This window comes from Nicotiana tomentosiformis, chromosome 11, assembly GCF_000390325.3.
Source record: "Nicotiana tomentosiformis chromosome 11, ASM39032v3, whole genome shotgun sequence".
In the NCBI taxonomy this organism is placed as follows: Eukaryota; Viridiplantae; Streptophyta; class Magnoliopsida; order Solanales; family Solanaceae; genus Nicotiana; species Nicotiana tomentosiformis.
In genome coordinates, this window is record NC_090822.1 from 68,262,726 (window position 1) to 68,279,887 (window position 17,162).

Here is a 17,162-nt window from a genome sequence, read left to right on the forward strand (position 1 = left end):
CTGGTAGAACCATGAGGAATAAATAACCTTTTGCTGACGAACTAAGCTGATATTTGAACTTGTCTTTCTTACAATGTGAACAAAGCCCTATGTCCACTATTTCTAAATTTAGAGTATTATTCAACAACTCCTTTTAACTATTCTACGCTCTCCTGCGCTCACCAACTCGGAGTTTTGGTAATATTTGAATGTTGAACCCTCAGCTGAATGACAAATATTGATGGCTACCTCATAAATATTCTCATGAACGCTACCTTTTGACTTTGTCTCTTGCAAAGTTCAATGGCTATCTCTAATATTTCCCACCATTGTTATATCTTCTGACTTTATATTATTTTATTCTGCCTTTGAGTTGAATACCTACGTGTTAATTTGTCTTTGATTCTTCGTTATTTAATTCAGCTTTCCTATTTAATTTCAGAACGGATAAGTTATTTCACTAAATATTTGTTTTCTGAAGGATTAACAACTCTGCACAACAATTAATAAAAGATAGTATCATATAGAGAGGTGGAACTATGATTTTCAATACATGAGTGCACTTAAGGAAAAAAATGTATTAAGTGAGAATTAATCTCTATTCCTCGTAGTAATAACTCAACTTTTAACTAAGTGGTTCACTCAATTTTTTTGGAGCATGTATATCAACAGTTAATATTATACAAATATCTAATTTTGAGGAGAGACTATGAGTTCACTTGCCCTATAATCTCCTCTATAAATCCGTTCCTGACTATATATAGTACTTAGTTCATTTATTGTTGTCGTACTCGGTATAGTCACGGTTTCAGAAGCGATAATTTTGGAGTATGATACAAACAATAGAAATTATTTTTCGTAAAATGTGTTTTACGTTATTATCTCTCACATTTCTTAGTGTTTGGTGTCTTATTATTTGTAAATACCTCGATATAAATACTATAATGCTGGGATGGACGCGTTGAGGTAGCATTTTGAGGACCATTTTGAGTATTAAAGAAATCCTTAGATATTGATTAAAATTAAACAAGTAAAATAAAAAAAAGAGTCGGGATAATATTGGGAAAAATTAACTTATGTTCATCAAGTTAATTTCTCCCATTTTGTATCGCTTTAATTTTTCCATTTAGGAAAATGTTTCTATCCAATATTTGACATATCTTATCAGAGAAATATTTAACGAAACCTTTTTCCATTAAAAAATGCACCCTTTTAGTAAATTTCTTGCTAAAATTATTACCTAATAAAATGATTTGAGAGATCATTATATACTCCTAATTAGCAGTTGGGAGAAAATTAATGTAATCATAAGAATGGTTCGGGTTAATGTGGCACTTCAATCAAAGTCTTACGTCGTCAGTAATAATCTTTGGCCAATTGCCAAGTCGCCAAGCAGGAGTAGTAATTTTCATTATTGAACACACTTGTATTTATTGTGCCATATTGACCCTAATTAAAAATTTAAAAAAAAGGCAACAATATTTCTAGGAAAGCAACCAACGAAATAAGAAAGGCGCGTGGCACAGTTGCATGTAATATGACGATAACATAACATACGCATTGCCAAATAATTAGGCATTTCTAATTAGATGCAAGTAAACCCTTATTCAAATATTTTAGCAACAGTTGTATTAGTTTAATATATATAACGGGATTATATTGTTTGTTAATTCATATTCCTCTCTGTCTTTCCCTCTTTCATATTCCTTCTTTAGTAATCTGTGGGAGAAGAAACAACTCAACAAGCTAAGACAAGGCAGAGATGAAGACGGCGGTGCCATGGACAATAAGCGGAAGAGGATTTGGTTTAAGCTTCTACTCCTCCGCCGTCATCGTCATGTTTAGTCTACTAGTGGAGATAGCTGTAGCTCAAAGAAACACAACCAATGTTACCACCACTAATCCTCCTGAAGGTTAGCTAGCTGCGGCACCCACTCCCCTGTTTTTCTATATCGATCAACGTAACTAGTACTCTGCTTAAATTTTCCTTTTTCTTATTTATTTGTTTCCCTCTCAACTTCTTACAATCCACTGATAATCTTCGATTTTGGTCCGCTAAGTTAGGATATTTAATCACTTATGCCAACTTGAATTTGTGGTTAATCATGTGGTTGAAATTACAGAAAGTCTACTCCTCACTTATCCACGTCAACCTAGCAAACAGAGGGGGAGATATATTTTATTAAGTAGTAACAAATACTCTATTTGTATGTAGTATTAACTAAATCAATGGCAAATTCAAAATCTATCAACTTTTAAAAAAAAACTACCTGCTCTATTTCATTTTTGGCCTTCAATTAGATTGAAGAAGATAAAGTCGAGACATCATACGGTAACTAGATCAAGCATCCAGTAGTCTTTAGGCTTGAGAAGAGAACACCACATTGTGTGATATGCCGGTTGGAGTTGGTCGTAGTAAGTTGTTTGTGGTTGGTGATGCTTGGTAACCAAGGTTAGTCTAAACCATAGTTGCAGTCGGTACATGGGTGAATACTTGGGTGTGATGTGCCAAAATTTACCCTCTCTTTGTATTGGCATAAAATACATTAATTATATATTCATACGAAATTAAATTATTTATTTTTCAAAAAAGAGCTAATTAAAGTAAGAGTGTATATTGAAGTAGGATTTTATTTTTATTGAAGTAACATATGTCTTGTCATGCATATCACAAATATCCGTTGGAAAAGTTTTGTTTTCTCTTGGTGGTGTGACCTGTTGGAAGGTGTGAGGACAGCGAAAATTTAGTATCTGTGAATTATTGTACGGAGTAATAGGGAGGGCAGTGGGATGGATAACGACAGCTGTGTTGGTTAGCTGGGTCAATGGCTCGTTTCTGTAAACCTGGTCAACTACTTAAAAAATCTTAAACTATATTTTTCTTACAAAAATTTTATAATCATTTGGATTATAAAATTCACTTTCTAGTATAAATTTTTTCGATTCCCAGAACTCAAATTCAAGACATAAAATTAAGGTGAAACAATCCTATTCATGATCCATCGCACCACAACGTTAGTGGTTTTTTTTGTTATACCACATGTTCCTTTGGATTGTATCTTTGATTGTTCTTAATTTCAATTCCAATATGTTTCTTTAGAATTAACTTTACTTCACTAATAATATTATTTCCTATAATTTTCACATTTAAAAAAAATATTCTATTCATTTAATCATTTACTAAATCTTAATTTCTCAAATAACTGCAGAGATTAATAGAAATCAGCATGGGCTAGTGAATAAGATAAACTGAACATGAATTAGGGATGGGAAGATTTGATAATAGTCAACATCGTGAGAATCTTAGAGATCGCATTACGGTAATAATAGAATGGACAACAGAAGAATAACTTTTAAAGGTCATTCAGAAAGACGCTTCCCTAAGGCAAGCACTATGAGCAGAGTTTAGCTTAAGGGGCTAAGTGTGCCAGTTACACTAGGTGTCACCCTCGTGCGTAAGAAATTCAGTTATCGTTGGTACAGAAGGGTTACCGTAAGGCGAGTAAGAGTCAGTAACGAGGTGAAAAAAAGCCAAAGATGAAGAGGTCACTATGAATAGTAAAACTTCGGGGGTGTGACTTTTCCTTCTAGTAATCACGTTGGAGTCACCAACTCATTTTTCGAAATGAGGATATGACTTTTATGGCTTATACTCTTTTATTGTCTCAAGGCCTGTCACCTCTCGTCTTTTCCTTCACTTGATGATAGACTCTGTCATGCTGTCATATTTTGATTTACCGTTATCACCCATTTATCACATCTTACTCATAATGGTTCAATTACTCTCTTCTTATTATCCTGTTAATATTTTTGACTATTACCTTATTCTGAAAACTTCAACAAAATATTCTTTTGCTTTTAGTTCCCCTTGCTCCATCCACTGGCTCGTCGGGTCGCCTAACATTCTCTCTTTACTAGGGATGGGAGCAATACTAAGGTAAATATTTATCCCTTTTAGGATTCCACTGCATATCTTATCAATTTTATGAACTTTATAGTATTCATATCCAATTGTACTATTTTAGAGAGCACCACCTAGGTGTCTCACAAAGAGAACTATTATCACGTTGGCAATATCCTTCAGAAATATCAGCCAACGCTAGCAATCCATCCACCATTTTTGGTTATCTAAACCACACATGGATCCTGATATCCCATCCCTCTCTTAAACTATATATGTTAGCTCCCATAGGGAATAACTGAGATAGGTGTGTCCAATTGTATATACCTCTATTAGTATTGAAGGTAACTAGGAATTCTTATATTTCTCTACCTGAATTGAAAATACTGATAATCTTCACTAACTGGGTACCTCGTACCCTTCTTCACCTTGTTTCTGTTACTTGTTGAAACTTATACTTTTACCTTCTGATACTCCCATGGCCTGCTATTCGCGGGTATGTTTGATACTCTCGTTATAGGGTCTTAAGCAGGAAATTCGCACATTTAGTATGCACGATTTGATAGGGCCTCAAACTGGGCCACGTTTTCAAGAACTCTCTCTCTATTAGTGCCCTTACCTGTTGCTATATTAGCCCTCTGTCTATCTATAATCTTGCTAATTGCAAATATCTCTGTATCATTAGAAAACATAAGTCCAGACTCAAACTCTTATGACTCAGCTCTATAGCACGATTTGGAATTGAAAGAAGGGTAACAGACTCCTAAATTCTTTGTAGATTCCTGTTTATATAATGTGGTGCACAACACATTTATAAACAAGGCTCTACTAGCCATGGGTTGTAGACTCCCTAGGATAAAACTGCTCTGATATCAAGTTTGTCATGCCCCAAATCTGGGGAGGCGTAGCCGACACCCGGTGCCAAGTTTGGCCCGAGCGTACCACTCTGTAACTGTGAACTCTGGAGGGGTAACCCTCAACTTAGGACAACGAGGCCTACCTTACAAATCAAGGCCAACGAGGCCCCTATGAATGTCGATAACCAGCAATACCAAACTAGTATGTACACAAGGCTGGCGAGGCCATAATACTGATATACAAAATATACAGGACTCATCTACAAGACTTTAGAGATAATTGAACTATATCATGGTCGGGATAGGGCCTCGACCTACACATCAAATCTGTATATATAAAATGGACTCCAAGGTGTAGACGTGGTAACTCCAAGAAAGTGGAGCTTACCAACTAAGCTGATGTTTAACTCTGTCTACTGGGAAGGTCTATCAGGACCTGCAGGCATGAAATGCAACATCCCTGGCAAAAAGGGATGTCAGTGCGAAATAATGTATCGAGTATGTAAGGCAATTAAAAACTGGACTGATAATATAATAACTGAAAGTAATTGAAGTGAGAGCAAAGCAAGCTCTAGTGGTGGGTTGGGGCCTTCCATGATTGTTGACCTGTCTTGGACTGGGGAAGAAGTCAAAGATAATATGAAGATATGCTTACTTATTGATACTGACTCAACTCTCTCAATATATTAAGTAAAATAGTTGTCCGGCCCTATAAGGCTCGGTATGTGTAACTGCTCTGCCGTTGTAGGCTCGCTCATAGGTGCCCGACAATACTAGGCTCTGTATCTTGGCCATTATGGGCTCTCATAATACTCGGTCATAGTAGGCTCGATATATAACTTACCATCTGATCAGAGGTTGTCCAATAGAGACCTGCCCACCGTTTATTGCTCGGAGGAGGTGAAAATACTGTAATACTACCCAATAGGGGCATGCCCATCGATTATAGTTAGATGGTGGTGAAAATACTGTAATACTGTATATATATATATATATATATATATATATATATATATATATATATATATATATATATATATATATATATATAGATTCACTTCCCATCATTTATTAAATCTTATTTTTTGATTTTTGTTTCTTTTAAAAAAATACTACCTTTTTAAACAATATATTGAGTTTTTCTCTTACTATTACGGTAGACGGTAGTACCATTTGAGTATTTCTAAGCATTCTGTCTAGTCTACATACGTCATATAAAATAGGATTAAGAGTAAATATTTGTTCAATACTTTAAGCTAATACATACTAATGCTTCTCCATTTCAAATGGAAGGTTTTATTTAATTTCGGATGGTAATTAAGAGAACCGAAAATTTGAATGTCTAGTGCGTGCTCCATTCTGATTTTGATAATCAAACGAGTTCTTTTTTACCATAATTTTTTCATATATTCTTTAAATATTTTGAATTGTTAATTATTGTAACTTATAGTATTTTTTACATAGTTTTCTTAAGGAAAAATATTTTATTGTAACTCTCTCCGAAGGATCTCTCTGCAATTCTTTACTTTTCTACACTTCTCTACACATAAAATAAGTTACCAATACCCCTATTTATAATAGTATTAAATCTATTTCAACTAGAAACATGAAAACATATTCCTATATAATTCTGACTACAAATCCTATTTAGATATATATTAAATAAACTAGCAAATATCAAATACTAAATAATTTTTGGTTTTCTATTACAATTTTGAATTAGTTTTTCAACATTCTCCCGTAATTCAAAGTTGTATATGTCTTTTTTTGTTGTTGTGCACTTGGAGCACTTCTCTCTAACTTCTACTTTTGTCGATTGCCACCAATAACCAATTTTGTTGAAACACCTATCTTCAACTCCCGTTGATTCACTTTGTCATTAACTCTCAATTTTGTTGAAACACTTGTCTCTAACCCCCCGTTGATGCACTTTGTCACCAACACCTAATTTTATTGAAACAACTGTCTCCAACTTCCGTTGATGCACTTTGTCACCAACGCTCTTTGTTGAAGCACATGTCTTCAACTCCCGTTGATATACTTTGTCACTAACATTCAATTGATGATATACATGTCATCACCTCCCAAATTATTGATTCACTTCTAATCAACTTCCAATTTTTTCTTAACCTCTCTCCAACTTTTAGAGAAGAGTTTCTTCTTCTTGCGTACAATTGCTTGCACCTTTTTAAAACTTGCAATATTGATTTTTTTTAATCCACGTCTCTCGAACCTTTAGAGAATTAAGATCTTTCTTCCTCTTGTCCATATTTGCTAATGTCTCTTTGAACTTGAATTTATTCTCAATCTTTCTTACTGTGATTGTTTCCATGCATATATCATTGGCCCCGACGTTTGCCAATATACTCAATAGCTAGACAGGCGGCACACATTGGCTAGTGCCGTCAGCCGGCAGCGGAAGCTATTTGATTATTTCCCAAGATCGTAGAAGCTTTGATATCAATATGAAGAAAAAATATATTTTATTATAAATATCTCTGAAGGATCTCTCTATAATACTTGGTTTCCTACTACAACTTTGATTTAGTTTTCCAACATTTTCATATTACAAATTTTATTTCAAAAAACTTAAAGATTTTATGTTTGAATTCATGGTTAAAATTAAAAAAATTTGACTTCTGAAATCAGAACTATGACCATACACAAGGACAGAGGGAGTTACTTCTTTTTTGGTTTCTCACCCGATGTCTGCACCCCCATTGCTACTCAACTAAATTCAAATTTGTAACGAGAAGTCCCACATTTGGGGTAATTGAAGTGCTTCCTACTAGAGGTGGGTCTATACCCAGGACTCCAACCCCAGACATCTGATTAAGAATGAAGAAGCGCTTACCGTTTAACAACAATACATACAGTGGGTCTATAAAATCCTTATTGGTGTGTGTATTACTATATACATACATGCAGTGTCCACATGTGATATTTTTTTTTTTTTATCACAATACTAAGAGAAAAGTTGCATTTGAATCCGTAAAGGTATATAGTCTCGTCTGATTTTATTTTATATACATATCATATGGTGTGTATAACAAGTTCCTCTTAAGACAATAGACACTAGTTGAAGACTTTAAAGTGAGGAGATTCACAACTTGTTTGGACGGTTGTTGTGCATCGTTTTATAATTTATCATATAATATTATATTGTATTATTTCGTTTTGATATATATAATGATTGGATAAATTGTATTGTTTGCCGCGTCATGCACCAATAATATGAAGATAAAACTTACAATATTATAAATAAAAAGGTAAGGTACGAGGTAGAATTATTATGTAAAAAGGTAGCAGGGCAAAAGATAAAATATGATTTTAATAATAAGGAAGAACAAGATGAGAGGAAAAAATAAGGAAACGACGTGACCACCAAATCGTTCTTTCCTTAAAGTGACACTTTTTCGTCGTTACGTAACAACAAATTTAACAATATAATACAAAAAATTTAAGTAACAATCAAAATAAATATTGTATTTAAAGTAACAAAATGATAATTAGGTAACAACCATCCAAACAAGGTGTGACAATTGAAATGGAAGTACTAGTTCGTATTGTATGAACTTTATTATGTGGGATGTTTTCACCATTCTTAAATTTGTATTGGTACTGCAATTAAGCATCATAAGGAGCCTTTGTAAATTTTGACTATAATATCATATTTGTGAATTGTTTTGCCTTGACATTAATAGATTTCTCACATTTGTGAGTACATGCTGATACTGCAGCCCGTGCTTTGAACTCAATCTTCCAAAAATGGGGAATTTCTGCAACAAATCAATGGAACATTAGTGGTGAGTTATGCAGTGGAGCCGCCATTGATTCTACTGAAATCCAAAATTTTAATCCGGCCATCAAATGCGATTGTTCCGACAACAACCGCACTCTTTGTCATATCACTGGCTTGTAAGTCACTCGTCTTCCCTACTCAATCCAACTCCTAGTTTTAGCCTATGCCTTTTTCTCACTCCTTAGTTCTTTTTTGTCCTCATTATTCACTTTAATGACATTTGTCTAAGAGATGAATCTAAGATTCAAAGGTAATAAGTGCTTCTTTTAATATATGTATCTTAGATGCCCGAGCAAATACTAGTTACATGTTGCATCCTCTACGTTGTATTTGAATTTATTTTAATATTAACCTCAAAGAATCTTAGTCTAAGATGCGGAATTTGAACTTAATGGTGATGCTTCTTCTTCATATTCATCTGTAATTTACTACCAACGTGCATTCAGGAAATTATTGGAATAGGATGTAGTGTTTGGGATATTTACTTGTCATGTAACTGTCACAGCTTCTCTTTTCAATTATTCTGTACAGGAGAGTTTATGCAATGGACGTCGTGAGTGAAATTCCAGATGAATTATGGAGCCTTACCTTCCTCAATGATCTGTACTTGCTTCCTCTTAAGTGTTGTTTTATCTTATACTGTTCATGTATTTTCTCCCCACTACTGATATTTTAGTTATAAATTGCAGGAATGTTGCCCAAAATTTCTTAACAGGCACACTGTCCCCATCCATTGCCAATCTGACTCGCATGCAATGGCTGTAAGTCTACTCTATTTCAGTTATTTATACTCGACCGTGATATTTTTGGAATAATTTTAAATGTTTGGTGTCTGCAGAAGCATTGGCATTAATGCTTTGTCAGGGGAGCTTCCAAAGGAACTTGGGTTGTTGACTGAATTAAAATCATTGTATGTTCTCATTATGTTCTTTGGACCCTTGGTTTTCATGATATATCATTGATGTATGAAGAGCATCTTCATCATTCTTCTGCATTTATTCATCTCAAAGGATGTAATTTTCCTGTGCTGCAGTGGTTTTGGCACAAACAATTTCTCTGGACCTCTGCCTTCAGAGCTTGGAAACTTAACAAAAATGACCCAAATGTAAGTTATAATGCTTTGTTTTGCATCTTAAAACTGCTATCATGTCAAATCTTAATTGTTAGAGTTTTGCATTTTAAATGGGAAATATTTTATCTGTTTATGAATATCATATTGTATTGCGTGGTTTTAATTTATACATCAAACACAAGGCCCTGAAATTGTATTAGTAGAAGCAGGAAGTTGTCAATGATGATCTAATGCTGTCTGTGTTGTGCTTGCTGTATTTTTCATGCTAGCGGAGGAGTGTAGGAGTTAAATCTTTCTCCGGTTTTCTGTATAAAGAAATCATTCCTTCTCTCAAGAGTATGATAAGCTGTTAATATTTGTGGCATGTCTCATGAATTACAAAAGATGCAGAATACAATATGGCCAAGACATATAACTCTCATTCTATGTACGTTAGTATTCATCTTCCTTGCCCCTCTTTCTTTTTGTTTCTCATTCCATTCCATATGTTTGAATCCTTAAAATTTAATTTGAACTTGCAACATACAGAAACAAAAAGGAAAGATAGTATAACTTGAAATATATAGCACACAGTTGAGACATAGCAGATGCCAAACATAAAACATAACAAAGACATGAGAGTTTCCATCAAACATAGGATCAGTGGCATTCTGGATATGTCTCCAACAGATCTCATGTCTCACACAGTATATAACATCGATATGATAACCACTTAGGAAAAGCATCATATATATGTGGACAATGAAAAGTTAAATTTTAGGTTTAAAGGTTATTTTCTCCTGAATAGGTCCTTCTTTGATAGACGAGATTTCTTATGTTCATTCTTTTTTGAGAAGTATGAAACTGCTTTTCTGATAACATGAATATGTTGCATCTTTTGTATTATTTTTATTTTTAGTTATTTGTTATCCTTTCTGTAGCTTTATTTATTTATTTTTTCCTGAAAAGAATATTGTTTCCTTGCGTAGTTATTTCGATAGTGCTGGTGTTAGTGGTCCAATACCATTGACGTTTGCAAAACTGCAGAACTTGGATACAGTGTAAGAGCTCTCTATCGCATGCTCCTTCTCTAGCTTCCCAATATTAACTTGGACAAATTTGTCTTTTAATAAATCCCACCGGAAAATTAACTATTCCGTCTTTCAGGTGGGCTGCAGATAATGATCTTACAGGAAGGATTCCTGATTTCATGGGAAGTTGGTCAAAGCTTACTACACTGTGAGATCACAGTTACTTGCACTATATATGTCCAATTAGTGTCTTACTTTTTCCGTTGCAGCATTGCTATAATGCTCATTACTGCACCTCCTCTCTAGCATAATATGTGATTGGTTTTTCTAATGCCACAGGAGGTTCCAAGGAAATTCTTTCGAGGGCCCAATACCAGCTTCCTTTTCCAACTTAACCTCTTTGACCGACCTGTGAGTCTTAATGACTGTCTTATATTCTGTTCATAGATTAAAATCCATTTTTCTACATTTAGCATAATCTGATATTTCCTTTTCTACATAACTAACAGGAGAATAAGTGATCTATCCAATGGGAGCTCTTCACTTGACTTCCTCAGGAATATGAAGTCTCTAAGCAAGCTGTAAGGAACATGACATAGCACCAAATGCTACAAAGCTTGATATTATATTTCTTTTCTTCTTCTCTTTGTGTTTTCAGAATCGACAGTCTGACCAACTAAATCTGGTATTTCCAGGGTTTTACGAAATAACAATATTTCAGGTTCCATCCCACCTAATATTGGAGAATATCAGAGCCTGTCACTACTGTAAGTTCTGAGCATGATAACGTTCTTATCAACTTTTTAAGCCCTCACTAGTGTGAATTGAACTCTGATTATTTCACTTATATGGCCATGGCATGATATACTTCTAACAAGCGTTGTGCTACTGTATTCAACTTGAACTTCAGTGGAAGACATTGAACTCTCATTGATCATTTACTACTCCTTTGGTCTTACTTTTATTTATCTTTTTCTCAGGGATTTGAGCTTCAACAATTTGAGCGGGCGCATTCCAGATGCACTTTTCAATCTGAGTTCTCTGACTCACTTGTAATAGATGATCTAATGTTTGCTTATTTTTTATACCACCTTAACCATGTTCTCATGTGGTAACTCCCTTTTAATCATCAGGTTTCTTGGTGATAACAAGCTAACAGGCGTCCTGCCAGCTCAGAAGAGCGGGCCCCTCCAGACTATGTGAGTAACTCTTGTTTTTATATGATTTCACTGTCAACTTTTCCCTTTTTCTTTTGGAATGAATATGCTGAACTTTCAAACGTTCTTTCAATCTTATTAAGCAAAATGAAGGACTATTTCCCTTATTTTATTTCAGCATATTCCTTATTGAAACTTTGAAGCCTTATTGGGGGTGACACGGTCAGCAAGAAAAGCATATTAAAGTTTAATTATTATTTCTTGAATGAGATAAATGCTTGACATTTTCAATATTTTGCGGTCAAAAATATCTGATATTCTTAGTAGTTGTTGCCTAACATCTCCCATCTTTCACATGTAGAGATTTATCATACAATGGGTTGTCTGGAAGCTTCCCTTCTTGGATCAATGAGCAAAATCTGCAATTGTATGTATGAGAAAGCTGAAATTCATATAATGCTCGCCTATTCCCTTTCCCCCTATCTTTGGATATCATCATCCTAACGCCGAGACCTTTGTGGAACTCAACTTGCAGAAATTTAGTTGGCAACAACTTAACAATGGAACAATCAGACAGCAGGTAATTAGTACATTTCAGTTAGATTTGTATCTTTGAGCTTGTCTCTGTCTTCGTAATATTTAATTATCATAAGGTGCGGTCCTTCTCCAGACCCTGCGTGAACGCGGGATGCTTTGTGCACTGAGATCCCAGGTCCCACTAATGGCTAACCAAGTTCATTCATTATTTGTATTAAGCTTTCCTTGTCTGAAATCTAAGATAAATCTTGTTTGTATACATTGTTGCAATTATAGTTGCATGTGTATTTGAAGAACTTAAATGGATGGATACCACTTTTGCTTTCAGTTCTCTGCCTTCCGGCTTAGATTGTCTTCAACGAAACTTCCCTTGCAATCGAGGATCTCCGAGATGTAAGTTCTTCATACAATTCCTGTCGACAAATATCCTACTTCAGCTTTCTGGTTCTACTAGCATGAATAAGTTTGAAAATCATTGTCCTACATTTTTTGTCTATAAACCACCATGTAAGAATGGTCAATATCCATTTAGTTGAAATCATCCGTTTAAGGTAATATATTTAAGGGTGGGGATAGTACTGTTGTCTCTAAACATGATTATGCTTGCCCAAAAATCCTTGCTGTTTACCAAGAAACAAGAAAGGGGAAGGTGAAGTAGGACATGTGTTACTCTACTCTACTGCTAGTGTTCTGATATAAAGCTGTTTTACTGGTTTCTTATCTTCTCATGCATGTGAGTTTCATTATTCACAGGGTCCAGCTTTGCAATTAAATGTGGGGGACCTCCAATTACATCAAGTAATCAGATATCGTATGAGATGGAGAACCAGACTATGGGTCCAGCAACATATTTCATGACCAGTACAGGGAGGTGGGCTGTTAGTAATGTTGGTCTGCCTTCTGACAATCCAGATCAGGACTTCACAAGCTTCTCCTCATCTCAGTTTATAAACACCTTGGACTCGGAGCTCTTCCAAACTGCACGAATTTCTGCAGGATCACTTAGATACTATGGTTTGGGCCTTGAGAATGGTAATTACACTGTAAACCTCCAATTTGCTGAGTCACAAATCTTAAATCCCCCAACTTGGCGTAGTCTTGGGAGGCGTGTATTTGACGTATATGTACAGGTATGCACTATTTTCTTTTATATTTATATCTATTTTTTAGATAACCATCAGCTTGACCGGTTTACAATTGGGAGGGAAAAGAAAATATCATCACTAAGATAATCATGAGTAGTTGCTTGGTGTTTTCTCCTCAAACAGTAGGTTGCTTTCATTCTCTATTGCATGGAGCTATCAAAACACAAGATTATGATGCTCCAATGCTAATCAGGTTTTGTTTCTGACTTGGACTGCTAAACACCTAAGATTTCAGTTCTAACCATGTCCGTCTTCTCTATAGTTCTCAACAGTGTCATATTTTAAGGCTATAGAGAAACCTTTATTTGCCTTAAAGACATATTATTCATAAACAAAGCAATATTGGAATGATTTGGGTCCGAAACGAGCAACACTTTGATTTTGAGGATTCATATAGCCGACCCCAACTTTGAGGAACAGTAGATTAATTGAATGATGTGGATATATTGTCATCTACTTTTACCATCCCTCCAAAAGAAAATCTCCACTTTATTTCACTGCTTTGAGCTATTTAATACTGCTCACAACAAAAATGCATGTTTAGTAGAAAGAACTTTTCCCCCTTTCCTACCTTCACATCATAATTGACTTAATAATTTTATGGTTATCTTTTTCCAGGGAATTCGGGAGTTGAAAGATTTTGACATACGGAAGGAGGCTGGAGGAATCTCCCTTAGAGCTGTTCAAAAGCAATTTAAAGTTCAGGTTTCTGAAAATCATCTTGAGATACATCTCTTCTGGGCTGGAAAAGGGACCTGCTGTGTACCTAGACAAGGCACATATGGACCTTCTATATCAGCAATTAGTGCAACCCCAGGTATCCATGAAATACAGACATTTAGATTCTGAAAAGTAGGCACTCAAAAACTGTATTGAGACTCCTAAGGTTTTCTACAGATTTTATTCCCACTGTTAGCAACCAGCCTCCTACTACAAAAAAGAATCGGACCGGTCTGATTGTGGGCATTGTTGTTGGTGTTGGAGTCATAAGCTTCATTTCTGTATTTGCTGTCTATTACCTAATTCAGAAAAGAAAACGACGGCAGGCTCTTGAGGATGAAGGTAAGAAACAAAAGCTGATCTAGAATGGTTCTTCTGTTTTTTTGACTTTTAAGTGATTCATCTTTCTTTAGTTCTAACTGGAAGCTCTCTAAGACTGGATCCTACAGGAAAGTCGGTTTAGCAACACTTCCTTTCAAGATTCTTTTTTGTAAAAGTTTTCTGGACATGTTTGTGGTTCATTTCTTGTTTTTGACACTTCGGTTTAGACAAAAGTTAAGAGTAATAAGCACGAATTGAGAGCAAGAGGTAATAAGAGGAGTCAGCTCAGGCATTCCTTCAGTTTATTCAGCTTATGAAATAATGTATATGTCTAGTGAGTGAGCTCCACAAATTGATTCATTTGACTTATTTAATGACATGTTTCCCTTCAAATCCGCAGAGTTCCTGGGAATAGATGCTAGACCCTACACTTTCAGCTATTCAGAACTTCGAGCCGCAACTGCTGACTTCAATCCTTCTAATAAGCTTGGAGAGGGAGGTTTTGGACCAGTTTACAAGGTAGTCTATTCGTCCATATGAAGTCCTGAAGTAAATAGTGTTTCCTTTTTTGCTATGTTTGTTGCACCTATAGCTAGCTCACAGGTTTCTCAAATAGGCCTTATTCTTTTCAACGCCTTTCTCTTGACTGATTTCAGTACTTCCATTTGTAGATATTGTGGCCTAACATAACTTTATATTCCAAAAACACATGAAACATTGTATAAAACAGCAAATAAATTATCTGCATCTTTGCTGTCTAGAAATGTTTTGTGGCTAAATACTTGTGCATTCTTGTTTGCTTTACTTTTGTTATGAATTACGGAAAACACGAAATGATTAGTGAAATTGTCTGAACGTTGAACCAACTTTTATGGTCCATAGGGTACACTTGAGGATGGGAGGGTTGTCGCCGTTAAACAACTGTCTGTGGCATCACATCAAGGGAAGAGTCAGTTTGTGGCAGAGATTGCCACTATATCAGCTGTACAGCACCGTAATCTTGTGAAACTCTATGGTTGCTGCATCGAGGGAGATAAACGGTCACTTGTTTATGAGTATCTTGAAAACAAGAGTCTTGATCAAGCACTATTTGGTACTAATGAATACAATATCTTAGAAATTCTGACTTCCCTCATATAAGAGAAGAAGAAGCACTTTTTTAACTTTACTGATATTGAGATTTTGGCTTCAATTGGGCAGGGAGTGGATCTTTATATCTTGACTGGCCAATACGCTTCCAGATATGCTTGGGAGTGGCCAAGGGTCTGGCGTATCTTCACGAGGAATCTCGGGTCCGTGTTGTCCATCGAGATGTCAAGGCCAGTAATATTCTGCTTGATTCAGACCTAAACCCTAAAATTTCAGATTTCGGGTTGGCAAAACTTTATGATGACAAAAAGACTCATATAAACACTCGTGTTGCAGGCACAATGTAAGATCCTCAAAATTGAGGATGTGTCATATTGTTTCACTCCTTTCCTATAGTTTTGTTTCATGAGTCTAGTGAATATTTTCTTGTAGAGGGTATCTTGCACCAGAATATGCCATGCGCGGACATCTGACAGAGAAGGCTGATGTGTTTGGCTTCGGAGTTGTAGCTCTAGAGATTGTCAGCGGTAGACCTAACTCTGACTCGAGCTTGGAAGAAGAGAGGATCTACCTTCTTGAGTGGGTAAAGTCCCTTCCTTCTTTGCTTGTAGTGAGGCATTAGAACAATGAAACATATGCATTTATCCTTGCTTGTCGCTAGATGGAAAGAAAGGAAGATTAACCACTTAGATTAACCAAACGGAAGAATTTTATCCTCTTCATTCATACTTCTTTTTCTCTATTATTTCTTAAAAGTTTGACTTATCGCATTGTCCTGGGATTCCTATACGCACCATTTAGTTCTAACCATACTTATCACTGACTCCTGTGTACACTGCTGTGCTTCTAGGCTTGGCAGCTTCATGAGAACAACCGCGAAACTGAAATAGTTGATGCAAATTTATCTGAATTTGATGAAAACGAAGTGAGAAAAGTAATAGGGATAGCCCTACTATGCACTCAAACATCCCCAGCACTACGACCCTCAATGTCCCGTGTAATTGCAATGCTTACAGGAGACGCTGAGGTTGCGACTGTTACTTCCAGACCTGGATACTTGACTGACTGGAAGTTTACAGATACGACGACCTTCATGAGTGATCATTCTTCGCGAATGCCCAATTCATCAGTGAGTACAAGTACGGCTGCTGATACAAATTATTCGCCATTAGCTGCTGACAGACCGATGCTCCATGACATCATCGGAGATGGTAGATGAATTTTTTTGTTTCTCAGTCAGAGATCCATGAATAATCTATTTTTGTCCCTTATATTTTCTTTCTGCATGTATATTACATGAACTGTTTGTGTAGAGATTTTCGTCCAAGTAAGGAATACTAACTCTATCATTTGAAAGGGGAATAATTCTTCAAGGACTCAAAAACTGTTATGACTAAACAGGAGGGAAGAGGGCAAGGTGATGGTGGTGTTGAGAAATGCATATGCCACCAAAAGCCAAATATTAGTACCGGCATCCGATGGATAAAAAAACAGAGTAGCTTCTTGCAAAAAAGTAAACCAGTGAGAGTGAAAGGAGTTGCAGGGACATTCTAAAAACTACACTTGCAGTGT

General features: G+C 35.7%; 1 protein-coding gene across 2 annotated transcripts; it reads left to right on the forward strand.

The window, feature by feature from the left end:
- The first annotated feature begins 1,620 nt into the window (after nt 1-1,620).
- On the forward strand, nt 1,621-16,946 carry LOC104102498 (probable LRR receptor-like serine/threonine-protein kinase At1g56140). 2 transcript variants are annotated; one of them, XM_070187883.1, is made up of 25 exons: nt 1,764-1,892; nt 3,842-3,916; nt 8,478-8,655; nt 9,071-9,142; nt 9,229-9,300; nt 9,378-9,449; nt 9,573-9,644; nt 10,580-10,651; nt 10,758-10,829; nt 10,961-11,032; nt 11,131-11,202; nt 11,317-11,388; nt 11,602-11,673; nt 11,755-11,820; nt 12,140-12,205; nt 12,314-12,358; nt 12,644-12,708; nt 13,069-13,445; nt 14,079-14,277; nt 14,358-14,522; nt 14,902-15,020; nt 15,384-15,594; nt 15,702-15,933; nt 16,023-16,173; nt 16,441-16,946. In XM_070187883.1, exons 4-25 carry the CDS (start codon nt 9,084-9,086, stop codon nt 16,807-16,809), a joined length of 2,772 nt encoding a protein of 923 aa, XP_070043984.1. In that variant the 5' UTR covers nt 1,764-1,892; nt 3,842-3,916; nt 8,478-8,655; nt 9,071-9,083; the 3' UTR covers nt 16,810-16,946. The 2 variants fall into 2 exon arrangements, with proteins under 2 accessions (XP_009608510.1, XP_070043984.1); XM_009610215.4 differs by lacking the exon at nt 3,842-3,916 and having other exon boundaries at nt 1,621-1,892.
- Nucleotides 16,947-17,162: the final 216 nt, after the last annotated feature.

Excerpts from the sequence above, each read along its gene's own strand:
- LOC104102498 (XM_009610215.4), top strand. The coding sequence starts at position 1,742 with ATGAAGACGGCGGTGCCATGGACAATAAGCGGAAGAGGATTTGGTTTA. Across the intron at positions 11,674-11,754 it reads CTGAGTTCTCTGACTCACTT|GTTTCTTGGTGATAACAAGC; the intron begins GTAATAGATGAT and ends TTTAATCATCAG. Across the intron at positions 11,821-12,139 it reads AGCGGGCCCCTCCAGACTAT|AGATTTATCATACAATGGGT; the intron begins GTGAGTAACTCT and ends TTTCACATGTAG.